The sequence below is a fragment of the Puma concolor genome, chromosome B4 (genome assembly GCF_028749965.1).
Source record: "Puma concolor isolate L17-30 chromosome B4, mPumCon1.1.hap2, whole genome shotgun sequence".
Lineage (NCBI taxonomy): Eukaryota > Metazoa > Chordata > Mammalia > Carnivora > Felidae > Puma > Puma concolor.
Window position 1 is genome coordinate 138,056,642 of NC_141673.1, and position 27,311 is coordinate 138,083,952.

The 27,311-nt window shown below is 46.6% G+C and overlaps 2 protein-coding genes across 5 annotated transcripts in view; one reads left to right on the forward strand and one right to left on the reverse strand.

The window, feature by feature from the left end:
• Positions 1-19,452, forward strand: part of IL2RA (interleukin 2 receptor subunit alpha) — a 56,154-nt gene extending 36,702 nt beyond the window's left edge. For both annotated transcript variants that reach the window (XM_086715031.1, XM_086715032.1), the window contains exons 2-8: positions 3,024-3,215; positions 6,220-6,330; positions 8,647-8,862; positions 10,512-10,592; positions 10,927-10,998; positions 12,469-12,535; positions 17,587-19,452. In XM_086715031.1, the coding sequence (XP_086571157.1) occupies positions 3,024-3,215; positions 6,220-6,330; positions 8,647-8,862; positions 10,512-10,592; positions 10,927-10,998; positions 12,469-12,535; positions 17,587-17,611 (764 nt within the window). In that variant the 3' untranslated portion in view covers positions 17,612-19,452. The remainder of the gene's footprint in view (positions 1-3,023; positions 3,216-6,219; positions 6,331-8,646; positions 8,863-10,511; positions 10,593-10,926; positions 10,999-12,468; positions 12,536-17,586) is intronic.
• The window catches only part of FBH1 (F-box DNA helicase 1), a 217,246-nt gene that overhangs the window by 38,671 nt on the left and 151,264 nt on the right, over positions 1-27,311 (reverse strand). For all 3 annotated transcript variants that reach the window (XR_015254064.1, XR_015254063.1, XR_015254062.1), the window contains one exon: positions 8,601-8,668. The gene's annotated coding sequence lies outside the window, so the exon portion shown is untranslated. The remainder of the gene's footprint in view (positions 1-8,600; positions 8,669-27,311) is intronic.

Sequence of the window (27,311 nt, forward strand, 5' to 3'; positions counted from 1 at the left end):
GTCCGTCGTTACTCACTATTGTTCCCTGTATGTCACATGTCCTTTTTCTCTATTTTTCAGATTTTCTCATTATTTTTGGTTTTTAGCAGTGTCGCTATGATGTACCTAGGTGTGGTTTTCTTTATATTTATGCTGCTTGGAGTTAACTGCTTACATTTCTAACTGCATCTTAGAAATGTAAGTCAATGTTTGTCATCAAATTTCAGACCTTTTTTGGCCATTATTTCTTCAAATACTTTTTCAGCTCCATTCTTGTTCTCCTATTGCTTTTGGGACTTCAGTTAAATATGATAGACTGGGGTGCCTGGGTGGCTCAGTCAGTTAAGTGTCCCACTCTTAATTTCGGGTCAGGTCATGATCTCATGGTTTGTGAGCTCAAGCCATGCATCAGACCCTGTGCTGACAGTGCAGAGTCTGCTTGGGATTCTTTGTCTTTCTCTCTCTCTCTCTGCCCCTCTCCTGCTTCTCTCTTTTGCTCAAAATAAAAAAAAAAAATAAGCATTAAAAAATATGATAAGCTATCTGATATTATCCCATAGATCACCGAAGGTCTATTCAAATTTTTGTTTGAAATTTTTTCTCTGTGCTCATCAGTTTGGATAATTTCTATTTGATTTGTCTTCAAGGTGTGGCTAAGCTCATTTCAGATATTGTAATTTTTAGTTCTAGAATTTTTATTTGGTTCTTTTTTTATATAGTTTTGTTTTATCTTCTGAGATATCCTATTGATTCACTCATTATTATCATGTTTCCTTAGAATTAGTAGCTGACAATTTTTTTCTTAAAGGGCCAGAGAGTGAATATTTTCAGCTAGCAGGCCATGTAGTCTCTGTTGCAACCACTCAACTCTGCCCTTATAGCACAAAAGCAGCCACAGACAAAATGTAAATGAATGAGTGTGGCTTTGTTCCTCTAAAACTTTCCTTATAAAAATAAGTGACAGTCAATTGTCTGCTAATTCCCAAATCTGGGTCATTTTAGACTCTTTCAATTTGCTCCTTTTTTAAAGTTTTTTTTTAAAGTTTATTTATTTGGGAGAGAGTGGGGGAGAGAGTGGGGGAGGGGTAGAGAGAGAGGGAGAAAGAGGATCCCAAGCAGGCTCCACACTGTCACTGTAGAGTCTGACGTGGGGCTTGATCTCATGAACCATTTGATTATGACCTAAGCCGAAATCAAGAGTTGGATGCTTAACAGACTGAGCCACCCAGATGCTCCATCAATTGACTCCTTTTTTTTTTTTTTCAAATGGGTCACTTTTTCCTATTTCTTCACATGTCCAGATACATTTTGAGTTAATTTCTGGGAAGGACATAAGGTCTGTGTCTAGTTCCATTTCTTTGCATATGGATGTCCTGTAGTCCCACCACCATTTATTGACAAGACTGTTCTGGTTCCATGGTATTGCTTTGGCTCTTCTGTCAAAGATCGGGTGACTATATTCATGTGGGTCTATTTCAGGACTCTCTATTCTGTTACATCGGTCTATTTATTTATTCTTTCATCAATACCACCTTGTTCTGATTACTATAGCTTGATAGTAAATCTTGAAGTCAGGTAGTTTCAGTCGTCCATTTTTGTTCTTCTTCAATATTGTGTCGCCTATTCTGGGTTGTTTTGTCACTCTATATAAACTTTAGAATCAGCACTGATGTCCACAAAATAAGTTGCTGGGGGGCGTGGTTTGGGGATTGCCTTAGATAAATAAAAGCAATGAAGCTATCTAGCTAGTAAGCTGGTGGAGCTGGGATCTAGAAGCCCACTTCTCCCCCTGTTCCACCATGCTACCTTTCTTGCCTTATTATCGATTATGATTACCAGTATGTAGCGAGTGCATATGTTATGTGTTCCTTTTCAATTGCTCGCCCTCCGAGCCATTCAAATTGCTTCAATTTAGTCCCTTTTTGGTCGGAAGTGGGGCACGCTGTCCGCACTCTCCCACTTTCTGTTATTCAGGAGATCAGGATCATCCTGGGTTTTGGATGATGAGGGTGGCCTTCAGCATAGCAAGATGCTGGGCAAAGAGTAAGAGCACAGAGAAGCTTCACTCCAACTGAGCAATTACTAAGCAGTCAGTAGAGTGTCCTTGCCGGTGCGGCAACCAGACTGGATTTGGTGCCTGTACTGGTGGACGGAGAGGCTGTCCTTTCTCACCTTCTGTTTGCTATAAGTCTTCCTATCCACTTTCTTTATCCAGCCTGTGGCTTTTTTCCTAAAAATGGAACCTCTTGAAGCAGAACTTGTTGTAAGATATGCAATAGAATCCTTTACCTGATTTGAGCAGCGCTTTTTTTTCCTCCCTTAATACTTGGGCATTTGGCCACTATTTCAAGTGTCCTTGGTGGGAAGCCAGTGCCGATTATTGAGGGTGCTGAGAAAGGGTCAGGTCTTTGTGGTGTGAGAAGGAATCTGGTAAACTCATAGATGGGCAGAGGGATAAAAAAATATATATTTCCTACTTGCCAGACTTTGAGTACAGCACTTTACACATATCTCTTAAAAAAAGAAAAGGAAAGGAAAGGAAAGGAAAGGAAAGGAAAGGAAAGGAAAGGAAAGGAAAGGAAAAGGAAAAGAAAAAATGGCAAGGAGTCATTATTTATAGAAATTCCGACAATCCTAATTTCCTGAAAAGTATTTCTCACAGATACATGTTGTGCCTCAATTAAATTTACATGGCTTCCCTTCCTTCCTTTCCTCTTATAATCTGTACTCTCCTCTCTTTCTATATTTGCCCAGCACGAGGCATGTTCAGAATAAAAGCTCATTCATTTCTATTCATTTAGTTCGAAACATATTGTAATTTGGAGAGGAAGTTGGTTGAAGTTACATTTTGAGCCATCTCGGATACAAAAGTTTCTACGGGACGATGGCAACGGTCTCAGTTTGTTTCTAGGAAAATGTGGGGTACCCATAAATCCTTTATTAAATAAAGTGCAGGGATGTGTGATGAAATCATGGCAAGGCTAAGTGTGTGAGCACGTGACCGGAAGGTCCTGACCTCCCAACATGCTTCCTTTTCTTTGCAGAACTGTGTGATGAAAACCCGCCAGATATCCAACACGCCACATTCAAAGCCCTCACATACAAGACGGGCACCATGTTAAATTGTGAATGTAAGAAGGGCTTCCGCAGAATAAGCAACGGGTCAGCCTTCATGCTGTGTGCAGGAAACTCGAGCCATTCCTCCTGGGAAAACAAATGCCAGTGCATAAGTACCTGTAAGTGTGCCCTTTTGTGACACCACAGGAAACAGAAGGACTACAGCTCAGAGGGGGCCAGAGCTCCAGCTTTTTGTTCACTCAGCCCTACAGATGAAACGTGGGCAGCCCAGGCTATCCAGCAACTCATTTCAGTGGTTCCTGGAAAATAGTTCACTGAACAAATATTTAAGAAGTGCCTCCCAGTTCCAAGGACTGATCTAGGCAATCGGGATCCCCAACACTCAGAGAACTTACATTTTGCGGGGAGAGAGGGAACAGACGTTATACTAATAATTACTGAACAATTTGAAAATAAATCTAGTTTGCAACACTGTAAATGCACTTAATGCCACTGAGCTGTACGTTAAACATGATGAATATGGTAAGTTTTACGCTATGTATAACTTATCACAATTTTTTAAAAAGTTTTTTAAAGCTTATTTATTTATGTTGAGAAACCAAGCGTGAAAGTGGGGGAGGGGCAGAGAGAAAGAGAGAGAGAGAGAACCCCGGGCAGGCTCCATACTGTCAGCCCAGAGCCTGATGTGGGGCTCGAACTCATGGACCGTGAGATCATGACCTGAGCTGAAGTCAGATGCTTAACTGACTGAGCCACCCAGGCGCCCCTTATCACAATTCTTTTAAAGCTAAAAATGAAAAAAGAAGAGTCAGAATGAGCCTATGCAAAGAATAAGAAAAATAATAACAATTTTAGTGGGCTGAAGCTACCTGCCAGGCTGCATTTACTGTTTTGCATTTTGCCCCCGAAGCTCATGCCTGGTGCCGCCCACACCCTGCCTGTCGACACACGCCTATCCTGGCTCTACCTGCAGCGACACGGCCATGTGAGCACCTAACTAGTCCCTGCGATGCCTCTGCCCCTCTCCTTCAGTGCCCTTCCCCGCAGCCCTAAGGAAGAGGCTCTGGGTAGAAAAGCAGAGGCAGTGGGTGAGGCCTTTCCTCCCCCGATGAGAGTAAAAAGGGAAGAGAAGCCCATGTCACTGAATTTGAGTCTTATCTATTACCCACATATTCACTGTGGCCACCACGGGGTCTTCCGGGCATGTCTTCCGAGGTCAAATATATGGTCAGGCAGAAAGCATCATCGGTCCCGGGCCTTCCCAGCCCAGCATCAGGGCATTCCAAAACACGAAGAGTATTCCCCCCAAAGACCCCACTACCCCCAAAAGGTTGCTGCCTCTTGTTCAGTCTCACAAGCCCCTTGCTGGGCTGGGGGAGCAGGATTAACAACCCGCAGGCGGGTCAGGCTGGTGTGTGAGCAAGGCCCCAAATCTGCACTAGGAAAGCAGAGAGGAGGAGGAAGTTGCTCTCCTCGAATGTCTTTATCTCTGGACTTCAAAACCTGGCTTGAGAGCCTCGTGGCCCTCAATGCCCGCAGTGACTGGAACCAGCTGTGCACTAAGGGTCCCAAACCTCATCGTTGCCGTTGAGGGTGAACAGAGAAGGCAGGGCCACTCGCTGGGAGATGGTGGCTGGTCACCTCCGCGGAGTGGAGTTTGGAGGGAATGACCCCCAAGGGGCTTTCTAAGCCTGAGTTGGTCTAATACCATAGTTTTGCTACTGAACATTTGTTCTCAGTTGAATCCTGAAAGCTCTCACGAGACCAATTTCTCTACGAGGTCTTTTATGCACTCTGTGATAACAGAACATGGTGAAAACTGGTGGGTCTGTTTGTCCTTTAATATTTTTTTTTAAGTTTATTTATTTTGAGAGAGAGAGATTGAGAGAGTGAGAGAGAGAGAGAGAGAGAGAGAGAGAATCCCAAGCAGGCTCTACACCCAGAGCGGAGCACGACTTGGGGCTCGATCTTACAACCCTGGAATCATGACCTGAGCCAAAATCAAGAATCAGACACTCAGCCACCTGAGCCACCCAGGCACCCCCTGTCCTTTTATTTCTTACCCCTGGAGATGGTGTCCGTGAGCCACAGTGCATTCTGTTTCAGCTATACCACGCGTGGACTGCACAGTCTGGAGAGCACTGCTCTGCTGTTCCCAGCACACCCTCCACAGACCTCCAGCTAGAACCCTGACCCCCCACCCCCTTCACAGCAATGCCTATGCTCAACTCCTTTGCCAAAATCTTCACGATGGAGACAAGTGTGGTAGGAGGCTCCTCTCCTCCTTGCTTTAAGATTGTATCCCTTTAACTTTAAAAAAAATTTTTTTGGGGGGGGGGCGCCTGGGTGGCGCAGTCGGTTAAGCGTCCGACTTCAGCCAGGTCACGATCTTGCGGTCCGTGAGTTCGAGCCCCGCGTCAGGCTCTGGGCTGATGGCTCAGAGCCTGGAGCCTGTTTCCGATTCTGTGTCTCCCTCTCTCTCTGCCCCTCCCCCGTTCGTGCTCTGTCTCTCTCTGTCCCAAAAATAAATAAACGTTGAAAAAAAAAAATTAAAAAAAAAAATTTTTTTAATGTTTATTTACTTTTGAGAGAGAGACAGAGTACAAGTGGGGGAGAGCAGAGACAGAGACACAGAATCCGAAGCAGGCTCCAGGCTCCAAGACATCAGCACAGAGCCCGATGTGGGGCTCAAACTCATGAACCATGAGGTCACGACCTAAGCCGAAGTTGGAGGGTTAACCTACTGAGCCACCCAGGAGCCCCGCCCCCCCGCTTTTTTTTTTTTTTTAAGTTTTTCATCCCTTTAACTTTTAAATGAGCTGCTTTAGGGAGACAAGGGAGTCAGCCCACAGGTTGGCAGATGGATGGCAGAATGGACTCCCCGTTGGGGAGACACACAAACCCCAGAAAATCTACCAGTTCTTTCAGAAACATGTGGTAGGGCACTGCTGTCATGCATGGGGATAGGGACAGGCCAATGCTGAAAGCACCCCAAGGGCAGCGCAGGGTGTGGCTTCTCTTTGTAACCCCCACACCCCAATACTGCTGGGCATGTTGCAGGCAGTGGAAAGGCACTCTTCTTGAGTAAATGAACACACAAGAATGTTTTCTATTTTAAGCATTTGTGAAGTGATTTGCTTCATTTCTATCCATGTTCTCTAGCCCCAAGGGCCACAGATGGACAAATTATCCCTAAACCTGAAGAACAGAAGGGAAAAAGCCCCATGGGAATGCAGAGCCAAATGCAGCCCACGGACCAAGTTAACCTTCCAGGTAAGAAGTGCATCGGAGTGGCTGTCTGGCTGACTCCCAGAAGCCAACTCTTCTCTTAGCATGTGTTCCCCAAAGGAGGGAAGTCTGTCCCACTACCCTCTTCTTTAAGGATATCAGCTAAACAAGAACTGTTGTATCGTGTCTGCAGGTGGTAGTGCTGCTCAGCATTTCAAGCCAACTTGGGCTCTGGGCTTCCTCCTGGTTTGGGAGCTGGCTGAATAGAGTTCAACTCAATTCAGTTCAATTCAATTCAATTCAATTCAACCCAACTCAGTTCAGTTCAGTTCAATTCAATTCAGTTCAATTCAATTCAACTCAATTCAGTTCAATTCAACTCAATTCAGTTCAGTTCAATTCAACTCAATTCAATTCAACTTAATTCAGTTCAGCTCAGTTCAATTCAATTCAATTCAGTTCAATTCAATTCAATTGAACTCAATTCAAAAAGCATGTGTTAGGACTAACTGTGCCCAGCGCTGCCAACCGAAGATACAAATGTGAGTACACAACCCTCTGTGCCCTTAAGGAAACGCTCTGCATTTTCCCTTTAAGACAATGAACCACACTGGTGAGTACTGAAGCTGCAGGCACCTCCTGGCTAACGGGCCGGGTCTGAGTGGGCACCATGACTAACTACCCAGTTGCTCCTGCAACTCTAAAATGAATCATGTTGCACTCCGGTTGTTATGTCAGGAAGAAATAGAGCCCGTTAGGAAAGCCTGACTTGTGGAGGACCCACTGACCTTACAAGATCCTATTGTCCTGTGCTAATTTTATAACCTTACAAAAAAAGTTTATCATCTTGTATATAATTTCATTTGAACCTCATAACCCACTGAGTCAAGGAGCAGGACTATTACTTTGATTGACTGAAGAAATTAAGATACAGAGAGGTTAAAATACTCGGCTAAACCCACATCACTTAGGAGTAAGACCTCAGGTCTCCTGAATTAGACTGGAGAATCTTTCAACTGATTCCTTATTTTAAATTAATTTGAATTTATTTGCAGCTTCTCTTATTAAAAAAAAAAAGACAAATCCAGGGGCGTTGTGGCAACGTGATGTTTTTATGTTGTGCGTCCAACATTGTACTGAATGGCATTTCAAAACACATTTAATTGTTTTTCTCTCTTTTTCCCATCTTCCCCTGCACAGTTATTGAAAGATTTCTCAGGAGGTCAATGTTTGTTGTCCTTACTCAAGAGATAATCATTGGTTCTGGCCAAGGGCCCTTTCAAAGATCATCTTAATGGGGATGTTTCCACTTGAAAGAAGTAAATGTAATTTAAACAGGTTCGGACCATTATGGATTTTATTGGCTGTAAAAGAAATTTTATTCTGAGACTAAATCACAGGTGCGGTCATGATTTGTAAGGTACTACACTAGAGCAGACCATGCAGGACAGGACTACTCTGCTCCCCCTGGGACTTCCCTCTGGAGCAGAAGGGTTATATAGAAGATACTTTAAAAGAAATCAGACCGTGCAAGGCCTGTAAGGTCAAGGCATATGTATAGCTCCACATGTCTAGGGAGAGAGGGTACATATGGCTCCATATATGCAGATTTTGAGTGGGGTTGGGAATCCTGAGAATAAATCAGAGCAGGACATGATCACCGGGGTTGTAGACCAGTCAGGCTTGGGTTTTAGTTGGGCGAGTGGAAGGTTAGAGGGCATGAGGAATTTTCAGAGGCCTTGGCATGACTCACATAGGGCAAGCGTTAGGTATGGCTTGATCAGGTTCCATTTCTCTGAGATTCTCTCAGCCCTTCCTTCCTTCCGGCTTTGGCTTTATCTTCAGTCCTCCAGCCATGGCCCCAAGATGACCACAAGCCACAACCTGAGGATGTACCTCCTCACTTAGCAGTGGAGATCCAGAGTGGTCTGCACATTTCATTGGCCCAAATGGGCTTGAGCCTCCCCTTGTCCCTCAGCCGAGACGGCCCTTCCCACTCCTGTCCACTTATGGAAACTCTCACCATCACCAGAAGTAATTTCTCTTTCCTCTGTGTTCCCACAGCAAGTGTCTGCTCAGCTATAATACTCAGTACATTCTGCCCTCATTGCTTTCTCACTCAACCGATCGTCCGCTCTTGCAGGAGTCACTGGGTCTGTGTGCCTTCCTGCAATGAGCCTGGCAAAGTTCCTGACACAGAGACATTCTCAATACGTATTGGTTGAATAAAAGAATGAATGAATGAACGCACGAATGAACAAAATAATAAGAACCAAGGTCCAGTCTCTAGGAAGGGGCAACTGGGATTCACTCACCATGCCGTCGCCAACTTGCCTTGAGAATTTCCTTTTCCTCTTCCAGGTCACTGCAGGGAGCCTCCGCCCTGGGAACATGAAGATTCAAGGAGAATTTACCATTTTGTGGTGGGGCAGACAGTTCACTACCAGTGCATGCAGGGATTCAGGGCCCTGAAGAGGGGTCCTGCCAAGAGTGTCTGCAAAACGACCTGTGGGAAGGCAACGTGGACACAGCCCCGACTCCAGTGCATAAGCGAAAGGAGTGATGGCCGGTTTCCAGGTACAGTGGCCCCTTCGTGGGTCCACCACCCTGCTTTCCCATCGGGCTGGCCAGGATGGGATTCCTGACCTACCAGCCGTGTAATCTTGGGCACAGCACTTCACCTCCCTGAGCCTCTGTTTCTGCTCATTCTAGAAAATAGACTAGATAAAGTAAGGTCTCTGTCACCTAAGGTCTCCTGTACCCTGAGCAAGGATAAATGGCAGAAATGGAAGAGGAGGGAAGACCTTGCCAGTGTCCCAGAGCACCCCAGATGCCACCGCACTGGTGATAACGCAGCCCCTTCCTAGCTGACCCTGAACTTCAACTTCTTCTTCTAAGCTGCCAACGCTTCCTCCCATTCAAAAGGGCAGGTCCAGCCTGCCACCCACACGTGTGTCATTGTAAACTCGTTATTTGCACAGCACTCGCTGTTAGCAGGCCCCTCTCCTTCTGTAATCCCCACCTGTGCTTTGATAAAAGTGCAGGCAAGGGGCCTATTCAAGCACGCACATGTACACGCACGCACATGCACATGCACACTCATTCACACAGGTGTACCACCCACCTAGGTTGAGGTCTGCTAGTTTCATTCCGAAAGCGTATTACTATTTTTACATGTAACCAACCGTACATGGTTACTTACGTGTAACCAACTGTAAGTGTCACAGGATTCTTAGCTCACCACCTGTCGGTTGGTAACCCTCCCCAGGAGTTTCCCTGGGTGAAATCTGAAACTGCCCCCATAAATGGAGCACAGGAGGGAGAGACCAAAGGAAGAGGCAGGCAAAGGCCACTGTTGGTAGGTGGCAGTTGTCACAAGCAAAGGGAACCTACACAGGAGGCTTGTCCTGGGCGGGAGCGAGATGAAGGGATCTCCACACTCACTTGCCAGATGTTAAAAGTTTTTGAACAGGCCTTTACTGGGTTCAGTCGTGTATACTGTGCAGGTGGTCTCAACCACATCACCATCTCAAGGCTTGCCCTTGGAGTAGCCTCTGGGAGCAGGAAAGGCAAGCGGAACCCACATCCCACTCACAGCGGAGGGGGTGAGGAGCCTCTGGGTGCCCAGGTCCAGCCCACGGGTCAGTTGGCGGTCATATCTCTTTGACGACGTCCCCGAACACCACCACTTGCCATACCCTGTGTCTTCCTCTTGGACTCTTTGGGGATGCTGTGCTTTCTTCCCGCAGTGTGAGCCACACACTGGCCAGGGTGTCTGTCACTTCCCGTGTGAAAGGACGACAAGGCAGGGCAGTGTCCTGGATAACTGGAACCACCCACAGGGAACGGGGACCCTGTTACAGAGAAAAGTTGTCCTTTTGTGCATTTCTATTTCATTTGGTGTTTCAGGGGTACTTGTAGTATGATGACTGGTTTCCAAGTCACAGATGGAAACCAGGGCTCAGTACAAAGTGTGAGAACAAGGAACTGCTCAGGGCTGCACGGAGCCAGGATCAGGGCCAAATTCCCTGTTACCCAGCTTTGCCGGGACTGCTTACCCCCTTGCCTGTAACCCTGACAGAGAGCCACGCGGCACTGTGGCCCCAGACAACCTGCCGAGAATGGCACTATGATCTGATCTGGGGATCAGCTGACAGGGGCGGGGCAGGGTGTACGTGAGACCCCCCACCCCGCTCTCCACCTCCATCAGCTCCTCTCTCCTCCAGATGACGAAGAGCCTCAAGCCAGCACTGATGCTGCTCCTGGGAGTGACACTTCCTGTCCCTCAGTAACGGCAAGTACTACAGGTACGTCTAGAATTTCTGGGATGGTAAAAGCTGGGCCCTGAAATTGTCATGCCAGAGAGGGGGGAGGCGGTTTTCCCAGAGCAACCCCTCCAGTCCACAGCTCAGGGATCCACACCCGCATCCCGCCCCTCAAACGTGTCAAAAGCAAGTGTCAGGATGAGGACAGAACAGGCTGAGGGTGGTATCTCGGGGCAGAAGGGTGAAACCCTTGTCTTTCACACCCCTTCCACCAGCCTCTGGGGTTCCCGTTCACTGAGAAATCCTGACACTCCCCAGCTTGTGCCGTCTGATCATCAGCACAAACTGAACACTTCCTCCTCTCCCTTCTGCACAGATTTCCAGAGACATACGGAAGTGGCTATGACCACGGAGTCATTCGTATTCACAACCGAGTATCAGATAGCAGGTGGGTAGGGGGTCCCTTCTGCTGTTGACAAAACATACCCCAAACAGAGACTGTGGGATATGTCGCTTGGTTGGTCTGGTGGGTTTGGTTGGTTAGTTTAAAAATGACCCCCTCCTTACACTGTATAGTAGTTATACGGGTAAAAGACTAATCCAGATATTAACAACATAAACTCGCGGCAATCAGTTAGAGTAAGCTGGGTGTGAAGTCCCAACCAGCCCCCAGAAGTTCCTCCTGAACAGATCCTAAATGATAAAATATACTGTGGCCTGGGGCGGGGGGGGGGGGGGGGGGGAAGGACAGGGGGGAGGTGAGGGGAAGAGATGCGGTATAAGCATGCAAAGAGACAAAAAAAAACCACCAAACCTTCCATAAACAGTACAATTGTTTCCTGGTAGGAGAGAAAAACAGGCTTTGAAGGAGGAAAAAACACCCAAGCTCATAGAAACAGAGAGCTGAGTGGTGGTTGCAGGGACTGGGGCGAGGGTAGGGGTGAGGGAAACGGGGAGATGTTGGTCAAGGAGCACAAATTTTCCATTAGAAGATGAGTAAGTTCTGGGGATCTAACATACAGCATGGTGATTATGGTTAACAATACTGTGTCGTATACTCGAATTTGCTAAAAGAGTAAATCTTAAGTGTTCTCACCACAAAAAAGAAACAGTAGTTATGAGGCATGGTGCAGGTGGTAGTTACTGCTATGGTGGTAATCATTTTGTAATATGGACTCATATCAGATCCCTACTTTGTACAACTTAAATGTACACAGGGTTACATGCCTGGTCTATACCAATAGAGCTTGGAGAAGAAAAAGAAAACTAGACTGTGTCAGGCACATCTAAGACTGATGGTTTGATGGGTAGGCAGATAGGTAGATAGCTAGCTAGCTAGCTAGATAGGTACGTAGGTAGATAGGTAGGTAGGTAGGTGGATAGATAGATAGATAGATAGATAGATAGATAGATAGATAGGTAGATAGATAGATAAGCAAGCAGGTAGGAAGGAAGGAAGGAAGGAAGGAAGGAAGGAAGGAAGGAAGGAAGGAAGGAAGGAAGGAAGGAAGGAAGGGAAGCATTTGGGAAATATGAATACTTTCAAGAGATGCTTATGTGTTTATCATTTATCCTTGTATTTTGACGTTTCTTTCACCCATGGCAGCCCTCACTCGTGGCCTCCTTAACTGAGGCCTCTGAAGCTTTCTGAAGAGAGTGCCTGTCCCTTCACTCCCCCCAGAAAGAACCAAGCCCCTGGAAGCAAGGCTCCATGCCCTTTCCCAGCTCCCCACTGCCCCCGTCCCCGTCCCTGAGCCTCCCAGGATCCCAGGTCCCGAGGGAGCTGCATTCTGACCGGGGAAGGCTCTCCTCCTCGGGAAACCCTCGCTCGCTTGCGGGTGGGGGTGGGGGGGGGGGCGCCTCAGAATGCTCTGCGCCCTCGCCCAGCGCCTTTGCTGAACTGCTTCTCTGTTGACAGTGGCCGGCTGCGTCCTCCTGCTGATCAGTATCGTCCTTCTGAGCGGGCTCACCTGGCAGCGGAGATGGTGAGTCCCGCACTGTCACGAAGCCCCTGTCCCGGCTAGCGGGTGAAGCCGGTGTGGGCAGCGTGCGTGGGCAGAGATCCCCTCGCCCCCCAGCCCACCCCATTCTCCTACTAGCCAGCAGCAGCCGGGGGAGGGGGCAGTAGAGAGAGACCCGGCCAGCACACATCCCCACAGAATCGATCTCCAAGAACGAAAGCGAGGACACGGGAAACGAAAGGGCGCTGGCACGGGCTGAGCGCCTACCGTGTGCCGGGCTTCCCGCTTCTCTAATGAATGTTCCTACTACCCACCCCTCAGAACCTTCCAAAGAGCTACAGGCCAACCCATCAGGGAACACGAGCAGGGTTGCGCGGCAAAGGCCAAAACCGCAACCTGAGCGAAGAGCCCCAGACACTTCTGCCCCCATCACTGGGCTACAAGGAGACCAGTGGGCACATCCACCTGAGCTCTCCTCTCTGCGCGCCCCCTCTGCCTGGGGCAGATGCTCACACCACAGCCCCCTCCACTGGGATGCCACCATGTGTGGCCTTAATTTTCAACCGTGGCTGCAGGTTAGAACAACCAGGAGAGATGTTTTTTAGACACCAATGCTTGGTCTCCACCCGGAAGCTCTAAGAGGGGGGCCAAGATATTAGTACTTTTCTTTTTTTTTTTTTTTCCAGTTGAGGTAAAACACATCATTGTAACCATTTTAAAGTGCACAATTCAGCGGTTTTTAGCAATGCTATGTATATACCACTATCTCATTACACATTAGACATTTCCGTCACCCCAAAGAGAAACCCTGTACCGCACAATTCCCCATTTCCCCGGTGCCCTGGAAACCACAAACCTACTTTTCAGCTCTGTAGATTTGCCTGAGATACTGCTTCTGTTTTAAAGCTCCTCAGATCCAATGAATACATATGCATCCAGTTTCTTTTAATGTTTATTTATTTATTTTGAGAGAGAGAGAGAGAGAGCACAAGCTGGGAAGGGGCAAAGGGAGAGAGAGAATCTCCAGCAGACTCCACACTGTCAGTGCAAAGTCTGATGCAGGGCTCGATCCCACAACCTTGGGGTCATGCATGACCTGAGCCGAAATCAAGATACCGACGCTTAACGAGCTGAGCCACCCCGGCACCCCTGATCCAGTTTTGACAACTCTGTGCTAGGCCAGTGGTTCTCAAACTTGAGTGGACTTGTTAATCAGAATCTCCTGGAGGGTGGGGCACCTGGGTGGCTCAGTCGGTTAGGGGTCCGACTTCAGATCAGGTCTCGATCTCACAGTTCGTGAGCCCCGTGTCGGTCTCTGTGCTGACAGCTCGGAGCCTGGAACCTGCTTCGGATCCTGTGTCCCCCTCTCTCTGCCCCCCCCCCCCACTCACGCTCTGTCTCTCAAAAATAAGTAAACATAAAAAAAAAAAAATTAGAAAAAAACAAGAATCTCCCGGAGGGCTTATTAAAACATGGGCTAGCAGGCCCCGCCCCCCAGAGTTTCTGATTCAGCAGGTCTGAAGTGGGGCCTGAAAACTGACATTTCTAAAAATATTCCCAGGCAAGATTGACGCTTCTCTTCCAGGCACCAAACTTGGAGAACCACTGCATAGACAGACACTACCAAGCATCAAGAGAGTGAATTCATTCCACACACAAACAAAAAGGCTCGTGTCTCCCTCGCTTTCGACAGTGGAGTGTTAGACCTACTATGTTACTCTCCTGACTATTTAGGGCATCCCTAAAGCACCACCCCCCAAGGGTGCACTCTAACCAACCTTGATATAAATTCCCCAGCAAGACCCTGAGAAGACACAGATTCACCCCCCCAAAACCCAGAGCTCTTAGATCCCATAGAGGCCCAGGCAGAGAAAGGCCAGCAGATTTCGTTTGCTGTCATATTGGTCATCAGGCCCACAATATACTCCCGATTGTCCTCGTGTGAATTAAAAAAGTGCAAATTACTGGGATGCAGAGGGCAAGCCCCCTCGGGTTATTATATTGGGAGTTGCTCATATACCTGGCTGTCAACCAGCTTCTCTATGGTGTTAGCTGATTCCTAAGGCGTTCTTTTAGGATTGTGTGGCATGAAGCATGTCAAGTACCCAGTACACTGTAGGAACTCGACACGTGGTAGATCCTTGCCTCCCCTTGCTGACAAGACTTAAAACCCAGCAAGGAACTTTTCATTTAGGAGCTTAGGTATTAAAAGCCTTCAGACACAAAGTGATGACGCTTTTTGGGAATGGTAAAGGTTTGGAATTTACGTTGTAAAATAACGAACAGCCTGAATCCATATGAATTTCCACAAGCTCTCCCAGAATTAGTCTTCCAGGAGACTCAAACTCATTCCTCAAACTGAGCCTTCTGCCAGAGAGCTAGTGCAAAAAAAAAAAAAAAAAAAAAATCCCTCCTAGACTCCAATTTCATCTGATGGTGCCCTCTTGTGGCCACAAGAAATCCTACATTTGACTATTTTTACTTTTTTGGATTAATTACTAGGAGCCAGTGATAAGATCTGGCTTACACTGGCTCCTGACAGCCAGAAGCTACATTTTCAGGAATTCTGTGAACTGTCTTTAAACAGAGCCATTATAAAAAAGTAAGTACATAGACATAACTGAATAAGTTATATTAAAAACGAAGTTAATCAGTACTCTAAATTAACCACTTTCTAATTATTCTACGAGTTGGTTTGTTCTCAGAGTTATTTACACCTATCGTGTCTGTATCGAGGAATTATGCAACAAGATGGTGTGTTACCGCACCTCTCTTCCCAACCCCGTATTCAGTTATGTCGCGTTGGTAGCTCGAAACAGGGCGTGGTGGGACTATTTACACCATGGAAATAGGCCAACTTTTCCAGAGAGCTGGCTGTTAATCATTCACCAGCACCCCATGCCCACATCCTTGCTCCATGGGAGCTGTGAGCGAGGTAGGAACTAGTCAGATGTTCCTGTGGACTAAGTAAGGGCTGGTGAAAGTCTAGGACTGTACCGTCCTATACAGTAGCCACCAGCCATATGTGGATATTTAAGTTTAGACTCAAATAGATTAAATATAATTAAAATTCAGTTCATCAGTTACACTAGCCACATGGCAAGTGTTTAATAGTGCTTACTGTGGCTATTCTATTGGATAACACAGATGCAAAACATAGAAACTAGGAGTTTTCAATTCATGAGGCTCACTTAGCACAGTTAGTTACTATTATTATCCCTTTTCTGCACCTACTGTCCTCCATATAGTTCAAAAAATAATTATAGAATATCTTGTATATAGATGTTGGTGAAAGGGCATAAACTTGCAATTAGAAGATGAGTAAGTTCTGGGGATCAAGCGCACAGCATAGAGATTACAGTCAACAATACTGTGTTATAGACTTCAAAGCTGATAAGAGACTAGATCTTAGATGTTCTCACTGCAGAAAAGGAATGATAATTATGTGCCATGATGGAGGCATCTGCTAACTATGGTGGTAATCATGTTGCAATATATAAATACGACATATTAAAATATACAAACATGTTGTACACTCTAAACTTACACAATGTTACATGTCAATCCTATCTCAATTAGAAAAAAAAACAAAAACAAACAACTATTACAAGAATATCCGCTCTGTGCCAAGCACTTCCTCGGGGCCCAAAGGTGAATACAAATGGCCCCCACTCTAAGGAGCTTACAGACTAGTAGAGGAGAAGAGGGGGGAAAATACAGATTTCAAATACAATTTCTTTTTTTTTTAAATTTTTTAATGTTTATTTATTTTTGACAGAGAGAGAGAGAGAGAGAGAGTGTGAGTGCGGTAGGGGCAGAGAGAGAGAGGGAAACACAGAATCTGAAGCATGCTCCAGGCTCTGAGTTGTCAGCACAGAGCCTGACTCGGGGCTTCGAACTCACGGACTGTGAGATCATGAACTGAGCCGAAGTCAGATGCTCAACAGACTGAGCCACCCAGGCGCCCCTCAAATACATTTTCTTAAAGCCCAAGAGTGGATGTTATAGGAACAAAGAGAAAGGACACTTAACCCTACATGGGGGTGCCAGCAAGGTTTTTAGAGTTGATGGTGCTTATGGCCAGATGAAGAAAGGCAGGAGATGGATACCAGGCAGAGGGAGCGTGGGGACAGGTAAGGCGAGGTGAAAGGGCATGACGACGTCCAGGAGAAGTCGAGCAGTTCTGAACACCAGGATGCGAGGCGCGTGGTGCTGTTACAGATGGACAGTGACCACGTCGTGGAAGATCAGGTCAGACTGAGGGGCTCGGACCCTATCCTGGGGCCAACAGAGAGCCACAGCAGCTTTACCTATGGGGCAAATGGTAGCACTGGCCCTTTGAACAGTCTGTCTACAACACCTATGACTGTGACATAGCTATATCGCCACACAGTCTGTCTACAGGCTAGATTTAAGGGACCAAGTAATCATGGTGGCAGCTTGATTATGTTATGATGGGATAAATCCACACGAGAGACAATGTGAACATGAGCTAGGTCAGTGGGCACCTGTTAAAAAGGAGGAAAAGAATCAAGAAATATATAAGGGGGTCAAATTATCAGGATTTTTCAGGTGGCTGGAAATGAGGGTTAAGGAAGCCAGATGGCCCAGGGATGACCCCAGGTTTTTGAGTGTGACAATGGGACCCTTAGCCACTATACACCAGGACGAAATACAAAGAGCAGGACACCCCTTGGGGGTCAGCAGCAAAGCAGACCCCATCCTGGAGTCCATTCCCTGAGACCCACTCAGCCTCAGCACCTGTAACTGCCCAGCTCTGGCTGACAAGGGAATGGAAGGGTTCCCCTGGGCTGTTTCTCAGATCTGCTCACCGAACAATGATGGAACTACCATGCTGTAAGGACCATGGGGCAGCCGGTCTGGGCTTCCAGAGGCATGGAGAGGCCTTGAGGTCGGATTTCAGGATCTGAAATGTGGGAAGGTAACAGGATCTGGGGGTGGAACTTTAAGTTAGCAGGTCAACGGGGGCTTATCCATGTCGGCTTAGGGTGGGGATCACATTTTTCTTGGTGCAGTATTACACCTATGACTGTGACATAGCTATATTGCCACAGGAGGAAGAGTAGAAGAACAATCTAGAAAACCAGGAGTGCTAAGAAGCCAAGAACACCTCACAGAAATCGCGGAGCACAAGCAAAATCAAAGAAGTTGAACACTCACCCAAGACGCATCTCCTGTGAGATCTCCTGGGCTTTGGAAAACTCGGAAGCCACATGCCAGAGCCCCAGGCGCCTGCAACCTCATTACAAAGCCAGCTCTCTAGTGCCAATGAGTGAACTCGACCTGCTTCTGGGCAGCAATTCTAAGGTCATTGGAGGAACAGGGAGGGACAACCAGAACTCTAGGTCTTATTTTCATGTCTACATGTTCATTGAAGCTTGAGCACCAGGGGACTCTCTCCATACCATATACAGGTTAAAGAAAAGTAGCTTCATGTTCATTTCATCCATACTTCCCAGTTTAGAAATCCCAAGGAAAACCGTAGCATAGAATATAAATAGACACACACACACACACACACACGCGCGCGCGCACACACACACACACACACACACACACACACACACACTCCTTACCCCATGTAATTGGACTCTCCATTGATTGATGCAGATCCCTGTCCCAGCTTCTGGGTGATTAGCGCATTCTCCTGGTCAACATTCCATAATGAACACCTTCCAAGAACTCTGAACCGGTAACTCTGAATCTTTTTGTCCTTAGCTCTGTTCTCTAAGCTAGCCTCCTTCCACTGGACCTTCTTCAATTGTGAATTTCTAAACAGAAGCCATGGCATAGTAATCTTTGGGTAACACCAACAGAGGGCAACCGAACCCTTGGGATCACGGAGCTTCTGTATTTAAAAGGATTTTACTGGAGGTGTGCTGGAAAAGAAGGGTAATCTAAGTCCCAGGTGATGAACTGTATCCATGACAAAGCTCTACCTGAATATTACTAACACGCCCCTTTAAGATTTAGTTTCTGTGGGATTGTTATAAATGATTCTCTGAATTTGGTCTGCATGAATGTGATGTTTAGAGACAGATGCATAATGTGTGAATGTCTACATTTCCAAATCAGTGTCAATAAAAACACTGACAAGGGATTAAAACATCCAATGTTTATGGGCGGAAGGAAAGAAGAAGGAAGTGCAAAGCAGGGAGGGAGATCATGCTGACAGAGTGTAATGTGGGAAAGGTCACCCCAGTTGTCCTCAAACTGTTAGCAAATTGGTTAGCAAATCAGAACCACCTGGAGGCCCTGTTGGACCACAGAAGGCCCATCTCGGGTTTCTGAGGAGCAGGTCTGGGGTGGGGCCCGAAGATGTCCTCTTCTGACAAGTTCCAGGTGCTGCTGCTGGTCTGGGGACCTCACTTTGAGAACCACCGGGTTATAAATCTCCATGCCCACCCACTCTCAAAAATCACATGATCAAGGAGATTAATGAAAGGTTAAAAAAGCATCCAGTTTTATTTCCGAAAGGCCAAAAAAGTGTTATTTCAAAATGTGGGCAGGCATCAGCAAATCCATAGCCAGATTACAGAACCATTTTCTGCCCTTTCTATGACTAACAAAAACGATCCCGATTTCAGTGTCCACATCCTCCCTTCCCCAAAGTACATGTTTTCTGAGTTGAGAGAAATCCCAGGCCAGAAAAAAACAAAACTTTTTTTAGTGTTATTTATCTTGAGTAAAATTGAATTATCATTACTCATTTTGGGGAGGGAGATCTAGGAGATCAATTTTTTTTTTATAATAATTAACATGTGATTTACCTTTTTCATGCTCATTCTCTTATAAGTGTATGGTGGAGTTTTCCAGAAACTACATGATACGTGATGATGTCGTTGCTCTGATGTTGACATATAATGAACTTATTACTACTGTTTGTAAGAGAACTAATAAATAATATTTTTTAAATTTAATTGTTTTAGTGTCTAAATATGGTATCACTAGCTATAATGACATGGATTAAAGCTCTTTGGGCCTCAAAGTTTTTTAATAACGTACAAAGGTCCTGACAAATAGTAAGTGCATCATCATTGGTCATTCCATTAATGCAAATCAAAATCACACTGAGATACCACGTCATGCCCACTAAGATGACTTTAAGCAAAAAGAATAACAAATGTCGACAAGGATGTGGAGAAATAGGAATCCTCATACTTGGCTGGCAGAAATGTAAAATGGTGCAGCCACTGTGGAAAGCAGATTGGTAGTTCCTCAAAACTTTTTATTTTATTTTATTTTTTATTTTTTAAAATTTACTTCCAAATTAGTTAGGTAGTTCAAAACTTTTAACATACGGCTACCACATGACCCGGCAATTCCACTCCTGGGCGGATACCCACAAGAGATGAAAACCTATGTCCACACAGAAATTTGTACATGACTATTTATAACAGCATGATAACCAAATAGCCAAGAGGTGGAAACAATCCAAGTGCCCATGAATAATAAATGGATAAGCAAACCGTGGTCTATCCATACACTGCAATGTTACTCAGCCATAAAAAAGAATAAAGTATTGATACATGGTACAGTGTGGGTGAACTTCAGAAACATTATGATAAGGGGCGCCTAGGTGGCTGAGTCAGCTGAGCGTCTGACTCTTGATTTCGGCTCAGGTCATGATCTCATGGTTCGTGGGATCAAGTCCTGCATTGGGCTTTGCTCTGACAGTGTGGAGCCTACTTGCGATTCTCTCTCTCCCTCCCTCTCTCTCGGCCCCTCCCTCGCTCACGCTGTCTCTTTGTCTCTCAAAATAAATAAAATAAACTTTAACAACAAAAAAAGAAACATTATGTTAAGTGAAAGAAGCCTGATACAAAAGGTCACATGTTGTATGATTCCTTTTATATAATATATCCAGACCAAGTAGGCAGATCCAGGGAGACAAAAAGTAAGTTAGTAGTTAACTGTGGCTGGGGAGAGTGATTATCTAATGTTTTACTCAACAATCTGTGAATATGCTAAGTACCACTGAAGGGTACACTTTTTATGATTATGTGAATTTCATTCGCCTCAATTAAAAGAAACGAAAAAAGAAATCCTGCGACCAGAATATTTGCTCATCGCTGGTTCCATTCATGATCCCCCAAGAACAGTTCTCAGCTCACAGTAGAGGACCAGGGTCTACCTGAAGTTTTTATGGTGGTTTACTTTCTAATATTCTATTAAGTGAGTTATTTACAAGACCCTGAATTTTTTAAACTAAAGTTAATATATTACTAAAGTTTCCTGAAGACTCTCAGTATTCTATTGGAAATGTGAAATTTGCATTGCTTCCAGGAAGAATGCTGTTACTGATAAATTACTAGGACCATCTTGGGTTGGTTTTGGTTTTTGATTGGCATTCTTTCAGCTAAATTATAAATTATTGTCAGTAGTTTTCATATAAGGGATGTGTCTGATGGCCCCCCAAATGTGCTCATCATAATCAGTGTAACTTGTGGTGGGTTTTCTGACTTATTGACCGTGTACAGTGATAGATCTTTGCATCAGTTGTGTTGTTGGCTTATAATTTTCAAGTAACCAGGTTTTAAAGCACAAATGTGTTCTTTTTTAGCCGGGGGGGTGGGGGGGGGTGGGGGAAGAGCACAAGTTGGGGAGGGGCAGAGAGAGAGGGAGACAGAGAATCCTAAGCAGGCTCCAGGCTGTCAGCACAGAGCTCAATGCAGGGCTCAGACTCACAAACCATGAGATCATGACCTGAGTCAAAATCAAAAGTCAGACGTTTAACCAACCGAGCCACCCAGGCACCCCTGAAACACAGATGTGTTCTTATTTAAAAGTAATCATTATGGCTCCCAGTTTCCAGTCTGACATAGAAGGAACTCGGAAGCCATCACTCGCCTCCTTCCAAAGAGAAAGTCCTGAACAAAGTGAAAATCGGCAACTCTTCTTAGATCCATCAGACAGTTGAAATCTGGCCAAACCTCTACCCGCAAATTGAACAGAGAGGCGGGAACAGTGAATCACAGTGTACCAGGAGCAGACACTGGGCTAGTGCCAAACTGACGGACTGTTGGAGGACCAGTGCAGACAAGTCCTTGGAGCCCTGCCTGGACTTCCATAAGTTTTACCTCCAGAAGACATCCAAGGTTCTCAGGGTGAAGATCAGAGACAAGCCCCCTCACGCTTTTGGCAGGAGAAGGAAGAAAGGAACCATTTTGAAATACCTTACCAAGGCCTGTCCTCAGGAGAAACTATTCTCCCAACTTTCTTGGGTTTTACTAGAACCTAACCAACTGGAGGGAACAGAAATACCCAACCCTGACCTGCTCTAGCCTTCCACATAGGAAAGGAAATTATGCAGCTCCAGCCCATCTGAGGGGGGCAAGAAAAGAAGCCAAGGGTTTCTCTGGTCTGAGTGGTTCAAGTGGGGCCTCACATCGGCACTGTGGCCAGAGGACGTAAGATGGTCCTTATTTCCCTAGCCTGAGCCATGTACCCTACCTCTAGAACCAAGAGGAGAATCAACAGCCCTCATGAGTTGCCTGGAGTGAACAGAAGAGTAAGACCTGAGTGAAAAGTAGGTCATTACCAAGAGAAGGGAGAATGGATGTTGACCCTTTTCTTTGTGACTTTGCTCACAGCAAGTATTATTCTCTTGAAGAATATCCTCAACGGTCACATCAGCCATACCATTAGGAAGCTTCAGAAGAGCCAGGTCAAAACTCAGTCATGGGAATGGGAGAAAAAGTGTGGACAATGGATTTGCGGCACTGGCATACAGGAATTTTTAAGGGTGTGGAAAGATGTCTTTGACGTTCTTCCATTGACAATGTGCTAGGTTGTCCAGAAGAAACTGGGACTCGCTATCTGAGCTGCGGCAGTAAGGTCTGGAATGAACTGCACTGGGTGGTGGTGGTGGGGGGGGGGGTGTTGAGCTGGCATGGGGGGAGGTCACTGAGAAGACAGGAATGCCAGTTGACTTGCAAGTTGGACCCAAGTGATTGGAGGCTCCTCAGCCCCTCCTCTGTCCTTGGAATGTGGATTCCACTTGCCTTTCTGCCTCTGGGAAGCTGCTCCAAGGACACAGCCTTGAGACTGTGATGTGGTGTTGAAAACATCTGCACCTACTTAAGGCTCCTTTATAAACTCTTAAGATGTGGTGGGTGTGTGTGGAGATCCACCTGTCTTGCTGCCATCCCAGCCAAGTCTCATATGTAAATTCCCTTGCTTATTCAAACTGCCACCTGCCAGCCTGGACTGGGCTGCCTTTTTCTTTCCAGTCTCTTCCTGCCCTCCGCCAGCCTGGAGGTGGGATTCACATTTCACTGGAGAAGCACCAGAAGAGGCTGCAAACCAGCAACAGGTGAGCCAGCCAGGAAATGGGAGAAATGGGTCATGGGAATGAGACATCGCAGGAAAATCCTGGGTTGGTCAGTGAGCTCCATGTGAGTCGGGTGCTTATGGACTGCCGCACGAGGCTGGGGTGCCCTGAAAACACCGGCTGCTTTCAGGGGCTTGCTTGACAAACCGCACACAGTGCACTGGGTGGAGACTAGATGTGCAAGGCTGTGCAGTGAGCTGGCCTCTGCCGAGGACAGTTCTGCTGGCCACCAGTGCCCACCTCAAGTCAGAAAGCAAGAACAATCAGAGAAGGATGTGCGGGTGCCCACTAGCCTACTGGCTTCGGGGTGAGCAGAGAAGGTGGGAGAGCAGGATAATAGCGCCCTTTTACAAAGCTAGGAGGGCTCCAGATGCTTCGGATTAAGATCGGGACACTTGTTGACAGAGCCTGAGTAGGATGCTGAGAGATGAAATCCGGGAGAAAGGGATAAGAGTGAAGAGAAGGATGCTATGGTAATTGATGAGAAAATGGATAAAATGCCCCAAGCCGTCTGACCCCTAATATGAAAGAAAATTATTTTTAAACTGCAATGACCCCAAAACACCCAGGGGAAAATTTACATTCTTTCTCTGTCCCCTAAAGTTGTAAGTCTTGCCCTGTCTTTGAAATGTGAACACCCCAAGATGTAACCAAAACATTGCTCACCGAGACTGAAGAAAGGAAAGGGGGGCGTTAAGTTTATTTATTTATTTTGAGAGAGAGAAAGAGCACACAATCAGGGGAGGGGAAGAGAGAGGGAGAGAGAGAACCCCAAGCAGACTGTGAGCTCAGCGCAGAGCCCGGTGTGGGGCTCGACGCAGGGCTTGAACTCAGGAGCTACGCAATCACCACCTGAGCTGAAATCAAGAATTGGCTGCTTCACCGACTGAGCCACCCAGGTGCCCCAAGGGAGAGGGAGGCTTTTTCAAAATGCAGATTACTGTAGGAATTCCCAGAATCCAGTGCACACCCTCCAAAAGGTCACAGATATCAGTAAAAGGCTTTAGCTGTGGAACTGGGTACCCGGTTATTGGCCAGAGATTGGGAATGAAAGCACTGATATAGAAAGTTGGAGGTCTGTGGAAAAGAAATATTAAAAAAGAAGTTTTATATGTAGTCGAGCTATGATTAGCTGAGCTATGAATAAAATAGACTTACATAAGCTAAAAAGAAAACAGAATTATACTATCAAAAGTACACTGGTACAAAATTAGAAAAACAAAATTTCTTTCTGTTGAAAGGATAAAGTTTTCTTTGATTATTGGCTTGCTTTTCTTAAGAAATTGTAAACCAAGGATTTTCTTTACCTTTGATGTAACCTACCTGGGAAACAAAGGCTCCGTGTTTTGTCTTTATCAGGTCTTTGATTACTTAAGAAACTAAGTCTTCTCTGTTGGAAAAGCCAAGTTGTTTACAACTATGTCACTTCTGATTATATGTTCATTTTCATGAGAAGCTCTGTCAAAGAGGAAGTGATACTAAACTTTCTTTAGGGTATATTTGTATGAAATTCCCCGAACTCTGATATGTCCTAGTATAACCATATCTATAACCATCTATAACCTAGTACAGCCAGGTCTAGAACCATGGCCATTTGTACGTCTTTTGTCATTTGCAGACACTTACTGTTTTATCTGATGCTTCGGCAAAAAGCATTCTTGCAAAGCATTCCTGACAGGTTTCTAATAACTAAGATCGATTTGCCTTCATGTGGGAGATATAATAACAAACCTTCCCAGCAGTCCCCCAAGGCTACCCGCACAGCCCATCCATATGCATGGGGTACTACTGGGGTACCTGTTCCTATTCTCCCCACATCAGTGAAATGGGCCCATTACATGGATGATATAACGTTACCATGTGAAGACTTGCCTCTGATGCAGGACATCCTGCAGGCTTTGCTGGAGCATCTCTGAGACAGAGGATGAGCATTGAACCCACAGAAAATTCAAGGCCCATTCACTGTAGTAAGGTGTTGGGTGTCATCTGGCCAGGTAAAACACCTGTTGTCCCAAAAGCTGGGATTAATAAGGTGCAAGCTTACCTGGCCTCTGGGAACATGAGAGAGGTGCAGGCTGTCCTAGGGATTTGGGGGGGGTTAGTGGACTTTGCTTCCCCACCAGGCACAGTGTTCCTGTCCCTTATGCTGCCTGGCAAAGAGAGGGCCATGTGGGACATGGGATCAGAGTAGCAAGCCACCTTGAGAGGGCAAAACTAGTAAAACAGATTAAAGCTGTGGGCAGCTCCTGAGCAGGGCTGCTGTGTGAGTTAGATGCGTCTGTGACTCTGGAAGATATGGTCAGGCACTGTGGCAGAGACAGGAGATTGTGCCCCTGGGACTTTAGTCCCACCTCTGGAAGGGGACAGAAACCTGAGCTGCCCCCACAGAACAGGAGCTCCCCTCTCACACAGCAGCCAGTGCAGCGGCCAGGGAGCTGAGCTCAGAGCGGTCTGGCTGGTGGTCACCCAGGAACCCTGGCCCATTGCACCCACGGCCCGTTGCACTGACAGCTGGGTGGGCTGCTCTAAAGGGACTGACCCTGTGACTTGGACAGTGGAAAGCAGAGGGGTGGGTGATCGTGAATAAACCCTTGTGGGGCCAGGATGTATATGGAAAGACATTTGGGTCCATCTGCAAGAGTCTAAGGCATCTTGACTGTTTTTCATGTCCGAGTTCATAACAGACACGCCCTGGCAATCAGGAAGCTGATGCCTTAGCTCAGGTATGAGCCCTAGCTACTGACTTGGGTGCATACTAAGAGTGGCCACTGCAATGCCCAGGTAATATAACCTATTGCCAGAAATTTCAAAATGCCCTTAAAGTATAGTGTCTTGGTTAATGTAGTAACAGCATGTCCTGTATGTTCTAAATGATGCCCAAGGCAACACCAAAAGAATCTGGATCCAACTTCTCGGGAAGATGGCAGAGTAGGAGGATCCTGGGCTCGCCTCATCCCACGGATACACCTAGATAGCACCCATGTCAGTGTAAATCACCCAGAAAACACCCCAAAGACTAGCACAACAAACTGTCCACAGCTAAATGTGGAGAAGAGTCCGCATTGAAGAGGGTAGGAAGGGCAGACACGAGGTCAGGAGCCAACCAGACCCACAGGACTGTCTGCAGGAGTCAGGGATGCTGTGGGTGCAGAGAGGGGAGAGGAGCAGACCCCACAACAGGCACCCCAGACCTGAGGGACCCGCACTGGGGAGACAAATCCCCATAAAATTAGGCTCTGAAAACCAGAGGAGCCTAACTTCATGAATTCTTACAATCAGTGGGACTTAACATGTAGAACTTTAAAAATCTGCAGGCTCAGCTCTGGAAGAGCCAGAGGGTGATAGGAAACTGAGTCCCTGCCCTTAAAGAGACAGCACAACAAATACCCCTGCTAAGATACAGCATAGAAGCAGCAGTTTGAAAAACATATGGGAAGGAGATGTATTTACTAATCTCAGAGCATGTCTTAAAGAGGCAGGGATCTTTGGAAGACTTCTCCAAGAATAAAAGAGCTAGACACCTGGGTGGCTTAGTCAGTTAAGCATCCGACCTGGGCTCAGGTTATGATCTTGCAGTTTGTGAGTTCGAGCCCCGTGTCGGGCTCTGTGCTGACAGCTCGGAGCCTGGAGCCTGCTTCAGGTTCTGTGTCTCCCTCTCTCTGCCCCTCCCCCACTCACATTCTGTCTCTCTCTCTCTCTCTCTCTCTCTCTCTCTCCTCAAAAATAAAAACAAATATTAAAACAAAAAAGAAGGAAAAATAGCTGGAGGGTACCATTTCCACCCCACCCCCACTAACCTAGATACAGGGACACCTGTGGGAAATAGCACAGCCCAAACACTCTCCACTCAGCTTGCCAATGGCTTGCCCCACCCCCACATCCTTTTGCAGACCTGCCCCCTGCATCCCAGCCTGGGCAGCATTTTCCTGTGCTGCAGCCCCCTGCCTACAGCAGACTAGATCTGTGATGACCTTGCTGGCACCACATGCCCCACACCTGTGTTTTTCTGTGGATCCACCCAAACCCCCCCCCCCAACAACACGCTTTTGGCATGAGTCCATCCAAAATGGCACCACAGGCCTGGTAGTGTGCAAGCAGCCCAGACAGGACCCAGCACCGCTCCAAGGTGCTCCCTGCCCAAGGGAGAGGGAAAGACAACCATGCCCACCAACTCAACTGCAGCCCCAGCAGTGGACTCCGGGAAGACGTCTGGTCTGACTACAAGCCCACCCACCAATGAAAGCTTCTCGGGACGACAGGGGGAGAACCCCTGCAGCTCTGGGCTACCGCAGCTCTGGGCTACCACGGCTCTGGCAAATGATGGCCTGACTAAGCTCAAGTCCAAGGTGGCCCAGACTGGCCCACCAACAACACAGGGACCAAACCCTGCCCACAAAATGGCAGAGAGCCACTGCAGACAATGGGACTGAAGGCAAACATGGCTCA